Source organism: Coturnix japonica, chromosome 3 (genome assembly GCF_001577835.2).
Source record: "Coturnix japonica isolate 7356 chromosome 3, Coturnix japonica 2.1, whole genome shotgun sequence".
In the NCBI taxonomy this organism is placed as follows: Eukaryota; Metazoa; Chordata; class Aves; order Galliformes; family Phasianidae; genus Coturnix; species Coturnix japonica.
This window is the reverse complement of record NC_029518.1, coordinates 60,980,532-60,989,489: the sequence shown is the minus strand read 5'-3', so window position 1 is coordinate 60,989,489 and position 8,958 is coordinate 60,980,532. Positions and strand designations below refer to the sequence as shown.

Below are 8,958 nucleotides of genomic sequence, written 5' to 3'. Positions count from 1 at the left end.
CCTTCCTTCCTTCCTTCCTTCCTTCCTTCCTTCCTTCCTTCCTTCCTTCCTTCCTTCCTATTAGAGCTGTGGAGGGACAGAATCCTGATAATTGTGGATAAAGTTTAGATTTTATTTATTTTTTTTAACACAGTTTAACCAGGCATTGTATAACTCATAAGGCTGTATTAAAAAATAAACAGATTTCAGGTGGCGTGTTTAACTCCTACAATAAGCTAGCATCTGCTTACTTGTATAACACTGCTAACTTGAGAAAAGTGAGTAGAAGGGAATAAACTAGATTCGTCTCATATAAATCAACATAACAGCAGTGCTCACACCCCTGGAATTCATATTAGAGACTGGCTCTGGAAAAGCATCTCGATTCTCATGTCATACACAACATACCTTTAACCACATGAGTTGTTCAGACTAACAAAACCCTTTTTGCCTCTTTTGAAGATAGAGATTTCCGCAGAGAGATGACAAACTATTTAAATATACAGTTCCCGTTGCTGTATTGAGTGACTTTGCTTCTGTTTGCAGATGTAAGCGTGCAGTTAAATGCCGCACAGTCCAGCTGCTCCCTGCTGGAGAAACAGCTGGATTACATGAGGAGAATGGTTGAGAGAGCAGTACTGGAAAATAAAATGATTTTAGAACAACAGGTGAAGCCTTCTAACGTACTAACAAAGTAGTAATATAGTTAAAGATATAAAAATTTATTCATCATTCTTCCTCAGCTCTGTGTACTGTGACTGATAGCAAACAGAAGTAATTTTCTGTCTGGCTAGTTGCTGACAACCATTCAATGCATTGTGTGAAAAGACTCCCTAGATGTAACTCCAAATGAGAAAAACCATGCTAATACTTGCACATTTGATAGACAAAAGGACTGCTGGAAACGTAAGTCTTGTTTGCCTGGTATTTTTCATCACTTTGCAATTTAGAGAATATGGAATTTAAATTAGTGAAACACCTTTACTGTAGTATGTGGGGTTTTTTTGGTTTTATGTGTGTGTGGGGGTGTGTGGGTGGGTGGGTAGGTTTTTTTTTTTTTTTTTCTGTCTGAAATAATTTTAGTCAGTTGCCAGATTTACTCTGGCTTATGTTTTTTGACCCATCTTCAGAAAGAGAAAAATCAGAACCAGATGTAACTGCATGTAAAACTTGAAAAACTTGAAGTGCTGGAAAAAGAGTGTCTTAAACTTAGTTCTACTCAGAGAATTGCAGAGGTAAGTAAGCATGGAATTAGTCTGAAAGTCATTCATTTGATATGAGTTATGTGGCATACTGTTAATAGTGCAAACTTTTGCAAAAGTTTTCTCTGCTAGAGCTGAGATCATCAAATACGCCTGAGTGAATGCTTGGCTTCCTTGGCTTCATTTACATAAATTATTTTTGTTATGTTTTGTTTTCCAGTCTAGGCCTTAAAAATTCTAGCAGTCCCATATTATCCCAGACTACAATTACAAGCAACTACAGGTTTTCTGAATTCAGTGTGACAAACTGAAGTATGACTGAGCTTTCTTGCTTTCCAATTCAGGACAAAATCAAACACTTAGAAGAAAAACTTTGTAAAGAAGAGCATCAGTACAAGCTAATAGAAGACAAAGCTGCTCAGGTAGACTGAAACAATTTTATTTTATCTCATTTTTTGTTACTGAAGTAAGCTATTCACTCTGTCCAAGATACCTTTTTAGTAACATTTAAACTCTACGTGTTTAAATCCTAGAGTACTAATTCCTGAAAAACTAGAGTACTAGCTAGACTAGTCATAAATTGCATGAGGGAAAGTTTGATGTATTGTGTTTCTTAATCAGGAAAGATTCTGCTTGGTTTTGTGTTAACGAGGATTTATCAGCCCTAAGGCTGCTAACAGTGATCTAGGCAAAGTACTAATTTTTAGAAAAAATGCAACTGAATCAGGTAATCTCAATTTAAGGTAACTAGAAGATAGATGGTCATGTGAGAATCCTCATACCTCAAGTAACGCTGTTCGTTCTCTTTGTATTCCTTTTTGTTAAGATTTGCTGAAATTGAATGTAATGGACTATAGTTTGAATAGTCTTCAGTGGTGATACACTGTCTATTAGGGGAGAGTTTGTATAATTGATCTGTGAAATCACAGTCAGTTTGTTGGGCCATCACCCATTTCAGAGCGGAATATTTGCGAAAGCGAGCAAAATTAGAGAAACAAAGGAATGAAGTAGATTCAAGTATTCTAAACCTTCATCGAGAGGTAACAGCCATTTTTGGAAGAGTTGTTTGTGGTGGCATTCCACCATGCAGAGCTGATGAAGAATTTTGGAACAATGCAGCCATAAGTGAAGTTAAAAGCTTAAATTAATTAATAATTAGAGACAATTTTATCTCTCTTCCAAGTTCAGTTGGCTTTCATCAGTCCAGGAACCTTACAGTTACTAGCCCAGATATGTGATCACCTCTAGAATACAGCAGAATGGCACAGTTGAAAACCTGTAATTTTGGTGGGGGGTTGTTTCTTAAACTGCTTCTTCTAATGAAGAGCAGAAAGCCAGCTATGAAGACTTTATCTTATGAATAGCATTAAGAATAACTCTCCCAGAGCAAATAATCTGACCTTAGCAGTAGTATAAACATTTGCTCAAGAAGGGAGTTTAAGACCCAGTTCATTGTGCTAAACTACTATTAGTCCCACCTTGATTCACTGTCGATCAGTTTAGGTCTGTTGGATCTGGGTTTGGAAACACAGGGTGTGGCACAGCTGATTCAGCTTCCTTTTGATGACAGAAAAATCAGAGTAACCTCACTTTAGTGATGAACTTCCAGCATTGTTTAGCCGGATCTGCTGCACATGCCAAAACAAATTTCTTGTCCTTTTGGATTGGGAATGGCTATTATCCTGTTTCATGGACCTTTATATCAACTTTGAACTTCGGAGTAATGTGTGGATTGTCCAGCAGGCTTGACCTCTGTGTTACATAGATGGATTAAGTTCTTTCTGTCTCCAGGATACAAGATCCCAATGTTCACATTCTTTGGATTTTATGATCAGATCCTTAGCAAGCAGCAGGATTGTTTTATTTCAGTTACTGTGTGTCATAGTGGAAAACTACATCTACTGCATCTGGATGAGAAAATGGAAACCTGTTAGACAGAGCTACTTCTGATGCCATACCATCCCAGTAACCTGTTCAGTTTTTAGGCACAGGTTATGCCTTCCAAGTTAAATAGTTTATAGTGCCCATAAACGGCTCTCATTCATGTGTGGAACAAAGAATTAATTAGACCGCGTGATTTCAGACTTCTAATGTTGTATTAAATATTTGCTTTCTTTATTGCTTATGCACACAGTGTCAGACAGAATTTGAGATAAACAAAATTTTGATGTCTTCAGATTCATCTGAACGAGAACTTAAAAAGAGAAGCAGGAAGAAAAAAAGCCCTAAGAAGGTAATACGAAGGCTTTCATTATCACGGTTTTGCAGATAGGATCTGACTCACACAGAGATTGGAATTTGTATTTGGAATGGTAGTGTAAGAGCCACTTGATTTGTCTGCTGCACTTTATTCAGTTTCCAAAGTGAATAACAGTGCCCAATACCTCTGTTTTTCTTTTTAATTTTTTTTGCTTTTCGTAACTAAAACTGGGACAGAGTTGCCAGCACCTCATTGGAAAGTGTGCCCGTACTATCATGACAACAACCTTTGTTACAGTTTTCCTGCCCTCCTCTGTGTCCTGCCTTATCTCCTTTTCAGCTTACCTGGCAAAATTAGCTTCCAAAGTAATTTTAAAGTAGGCCATCCTAAGGTGGCACATTTTAGGGAGATGGTTGAAATCAAGAGAATTTTGCAACAAATGTTACAGGTCAGTCAAAATTTTGCAACTCTAGTTTTGCTTATGTAAACAAAGCTCAATTTCTTTTTAATGTCTGACAAATTGCCAATGTATTTGCTAAGTGAATCTGGAAGATAATTTACTTATCTCAGCTGTTATTGTTTGAAAATCCTATTCCTTCCATGTACAGTAGGGAAATGTTTTTAAAAAAAACATGAGGGAAGCTGAGCTGAGGCATTTCACAGCTTCTTTATTTGAATTTTTGTTATTCTACAAAACCAGAAAAGAAGATTGCACTGTTGATTCAGCACACTGAAATTTCTTCTCTTTCTTTTTCTGTCTATTTTATGGCAGAAAAGTCCTATAATGAAGGAAATGCATTTTCCACAATTTCATGTAAAGGCAGGTGTGCTACCTTTTGTGGTTGGGAAAATTCTCACTAAATTGGCAGCTACCATTTCAGTCTCTTTGCTGTAATTGTTAAACACATTTGTAGACAACTGACTCATTCTTCTTTAAGTCTGTCAGCTCCAGCCATTCTCTTTGTGTGAATGTACAAAGTGTGTAGCATGTTATGAAGCATCACAATCCACGTATCTCATCACAAAGACAAATTCAAAATACATCTGGAATTTCAGGACAAACAACTTTCAAAATTTGTATCCTCATCATCTACTGCCACCAGAAAACATTCTGACCCTCTGTTGGGAATACAAGATGAGCTGAGCCAAACGAGCTTGTGAGTAGTCATCCTTTGTATTATGAGTAAAAATGACATCAGCAATAGCCCAGCAAAGCTATGGGTGTGCTATATTCAAACCTACCAAATGTAGGATTACATGTGAGAATTCCTTTCCAACTTTGTGATTGTCTGATATGATTCTATGATTTTTAGAAATCTGAAATATACTCTGAGATCTATAAAGTATACCGAGAATGTTCTCCTGTACAGTGGTTTAAGAGGGTTGTGAAACAAAGGCATACTTTCTTGCCAGAAAATGAGCAGAGTGTGGGAAAAGCTAATTCTCTAAATGGGACTGTATGTATCTTTCTGGCCATACAAATTAATGTGAAAGACAAGTTGTGTTTTTAGGCATCTTTGTATTAACACAAGCTTGTAGAATTGTGGGCTAAAGCTATGCAGCTGGTCTTAGAAGACATGTGAACATGATGAGCTGTGGTTTGAACAGAGGAGGACACGTTGATTAAACCACTTTCGATGTTGACATTGGTTTTAAACATTTGATGTGGCAACATTTAAACTGGCAACCAATCTCTTCTTCAAAAAATAATGGTTGGTTTAATCATAGCAGTTCAAGGACAGGAATATTTTTCTTTGCAGCAACAACCAGCTGCCCCTGTTAAAGTGTCAAAAACCAACAGTTGGAAGTTAGAAAAAAAGCTTTGAGCTTTGGAAAAAGATTACCTATCTAACAGAGCCTGTGCTTTCATTTTGTTCAGATGTCCAGGTATCAGGCTGGTCTAAATCATTAATTTTCATTAAGCTGGTTAATTTAATTAAACAACATACTTTGCTGATGATCTTTTTGAGTAGAATATTTCAATTGGAACAGTCTGGCAGGAAAACTAAAATTATTAATTTGAAAAACACTTTTCTGTATTACAATAGGCTTTCGAGTCTGCACTAAATTGGGCAAGAACTTTATAGCTGCTATTGTCCTCTGTTTACTTTCCAAATTCTCATCAGCTACAAATCTGAAATGAGAGTCAGAGCCCCTGGAAAAAAAACAAACAAACAAAAAAACCAAACAAAAAAACCACCCTCTTTTCTAGAGTGAATATTTTCCAGATGAATGTGTATTGTGCAAGGGATAAATAATACTAAATTGCTATACTCAAGACAAAACAGCTTGCAATTCATGCAGTACACTAAAACTATTGGAGGAAATCCTAGAGACTATATTATGAATATTGAACTGTGCCATTTTTGTTTGTTCCAGGAGAATCAGGACTCCAAAATTCATGAAGATCTAGAACAGAGGCTGGATTGCCTTGTAAATCAAATGGACAGTAAAGGAGAAGAAATATCCAAGTTGAAAAATCACCAGAATAGCATAAGAAAAAAAAATCTAAACTGTCCAGCTAGTAACACTCTTGTTAAATGACTGCCCCACAGTGCTTTTTGTTGTCATTAACTAGAATGCCACTGGAATGCTTAAGCTAGGATGTTCCAGTATGGGTGATTAAGGTTAGGCTGCTAAATCAATGTTCTTGTATCTGCTGTTCCTCCTGTAGATCATAAAATGGTGTTTAGAGCTGGCAGCTAGATATGTACACCAGTGAGAAAACTTCCTGTCCTGTGGCAGTTCTGCAGTTCAGAGCAGAGTTGCTCAGTCTGTCACTTTCACTCCTTCTATTAAGACAGGCTGTTGAGATTCATTACTTTGTGCCCTCTGTCTGGGGAATGAGAAAATAGAAGCTATTCCCATACAGACAGGCTTGAATGTCTTATATTTTACTGAAATATTGAAGTTTTTATTATGCAAATAGTTTACTGACTGCAACTTCTCTCAAAAATCATAGCTAGACAAGCCTTTTAGGTTTTTTAACCCTTAACCTATATGCATTCTGTCAGTATTTTCTGCAGAGACATAAATAACAACTTTCTGTACATGCCCATAGAAAATCACACTTCTGTAGATGAGCTGCTCAGCCTGCTTGTAGCAATTTGCTTTGGAACATAATAAAAAATGCAACCTATAATTCTGTCAGAAATTTCTCTGTTATTTCATCTTATTTTGTAGGATAAATAGGCTCCCATAAGAGCTTTGCTTATACTGGAAACTAAACAGGACTTAGTGTGAGACTTTGTGGAAGGGGAAAATTATATTTAATTTAAATGTGACCAACTTCATTCATATTCATTCTGTGATAGATCTTACTCAAACTTTTTATTGTCCCATATACTTGCAAAGGCAAAGACACTTATGTCAAAGTCTTGTCAGGGTTGCATGTAAGGAAAGTAGAGTCCTTGTTGTCTCTCTTGACAATGACTACTGATTTATGGATAAGTATCTAACATTCTTGAGAAGCTAGCACTGATGGTGTTATTCCTTGCCTCAGAATCTTGGTAACATGAACCTCAGAAAATGGACAACAGCCCCTTTACTTCTTCATTTTGCATGTCCTTATGGCTACAATCTGCCTTCATTTGGAGGTGATGGGAAGAGGAATGGCACATTTGATGTGGTGCAACTCTGTTGTTGTTCTTGAGTGTTTGAGAGCGTAGGTCTTTTGCTGGCAAGTTGTCTGTGCTGTGGTACAGCCTTATCAGAGCACATGCCTTACAGTCATTATGTAAATAGCATATTCCTCATGCTTGTCTGTTTGATTAGCATCCATCATACCTTGCTTATCAATACATGCCACTCCTGTAACCCTTGGTATCTATTGGTTTTTGGGCTCTCTTTTTGTTGTTGTTTTTTGGTGCTTTCATGGACAGACCTATCTATTTGAATTAATATTTCTGGTGTATATTTCTTCATTTAGAACCTGTCATGTTAAAAATACTACAGCCATCTCTGTGTTTCCCACTTAATAATATATGTCAGAATGTAATTAAATTTAATCTTTTTAGAAATGGATGAATAACCCAAATTGGTGTATGGAGTGTTTCCAGCTTAATTTTATCTTAAGGAGAGATTTTTTTATGCCAAATGCAAGTCAAGGCTTTACATTTGACATCTAAAAAATATTCTATAGCGATCAACCATATTTATTATGTTTCTTGATTTTGTTGTGAGGCTTTAAAGTAAGTTGTCAGACATGGTGATTGATAATAAGCTGTATAGATTTTATAGCTTCTCTGTTGTTATTACATTGGCACAATCTGAAATGGGGAAACACCATTGTAAATATAAATTGGTAACAGATGGTATTTAAGCTCTTTTAAGCAAGCATTTTTAATTCACGGAGTAATGGGGTTCAGCAGTCTTGAGTATGGATGAGGTCAGTTTTCTATAATGCTTTCTGTGTGGGCAAAGTCAGACAACTGTATGCAAGATTAGTAGGTTTTAATGATTTTTAAAAAGTCCTTTGGATGTCTTCTGTTTGGAATTTGGTAGAAATTTGGTAAGTTCTATAGCAGTAGCAAAGTGGGTAATGTTCTAATTAGTTTTTCTTTGTAGGTGCAGAAATTAAAGCGAAAGACTCAGAAACTGAAGAAAGAGGCAGCTCATGTCAAACCAAGCTATGGTAACCAAAAGGAAGAAAAGGAGATTGCAGTGACTGTAAGGGAAAGTATGTCCAAATCTTGTGCTGGGCAAAAAAGAAGCATCTCCCTTCAGCTGCTAAAAAATGTACAGAAGCTTCAATCAACACTGAAAAGAGATGACATACTGTGGGAACAATCATTCTATAATTAAAGTTTTTGAAGTTGTCTGACAGCTAGTAAAATTTGTATTTCACTAAGTAGCTTTTAAAAACAAAATAAATATAGCATTTCTCATTCTAAACTGTTTAATAACTAGTCCGTCAGTTTGTTCACCTCTATTAACTTTCATGTAGCATAGTTATAATTCCAGTACACTGAATTGTAATGAAATGTTTCAACAGATTAATTAAATGCTTAATTAACTTGTCAAATAAATCTGTATCCTTCTAGGCTTAAAATAACACGCGATCTTTGGTCTCCTGCTCATCCCCATCTCCTGTTAAGAAGATTCTTTGAGCTTGCTTTTCCAGAGTGACACACAACATCCTTGTCTCTAAATTGGAGAGGCGTGGATGTGACAGATGGATCACCCTGCTGAAAAGGAATTGGCTGAGTGATCATACTCAAGGAGTTGCAATCAACAGTTTTATGTCCAGGTGTAGACCAGTGGCACTCCTCAAGGATCAGCATTGCAACAGGTGCTTTTTAACATCTGTGTTGGCGATGTGGTCAGTGGGATTGGGTGCACCCTCAGAAAGTTTGCTGACAATACCAGGGCTATGTGTTGCAGACAACAAGGGAATTGAATGGTTAGGAGAGACATATGAGAGAGAGAAGGTTGATTTGCTTGACCTTCCAAGAAGTTTTATCTCTGTAAAATTTCTTTTAGACTCCAGGATGAGGCAATACTGAAGGGGGTAAAGGGAGAAAAAAGCATTTAAATTTTTCATAAATGTTCTGGTGCAGATCTCAAGTACAAAGAGAA

The 8,958-nt window shown here is 36.6% G+C and overlaps 1 protein-coding gene across 1 annotated transcript in view; it reads left to right on the top strand.

Moving 5' to 3' along the window:
• Positions 1-8,363, top strand: part of CEP57L1 (centrosomal protein 57 like 1) — a 10,313-nt gene extending 1,950 nt beyond the window's left edge. Inside the window, 10 exon segments of the mRNA XM_032443222.1 lie at positions 526-647; positions 1,110-1,214; positions 1,526-1,603; positions 3,316-3,414; positions 4,154-4,227; positions 4,316-4,447; positions 4,449-4,538; positions 5,063-5,093; positions 5,761-5,874; positions 7,948-8,363. Of these exon segments, the coding sequence (XP_032299113.1) occupies positions 526-647; positions 1,110-1,214; positions 1,526-1,603; positions 3,316-3,414; positions 4,154-4,227; positions 4,316-4,447; positions 4,449-4,538; positions 5,063-5,093; positions 5,761-5,874; positions 7,948-8,184 (1,082 nt within the window). The 3' untranslated portion in view covers positions 8,185-8,363.
• Positions 8,364-8,958: the final 595 nt, after the last annotated feature.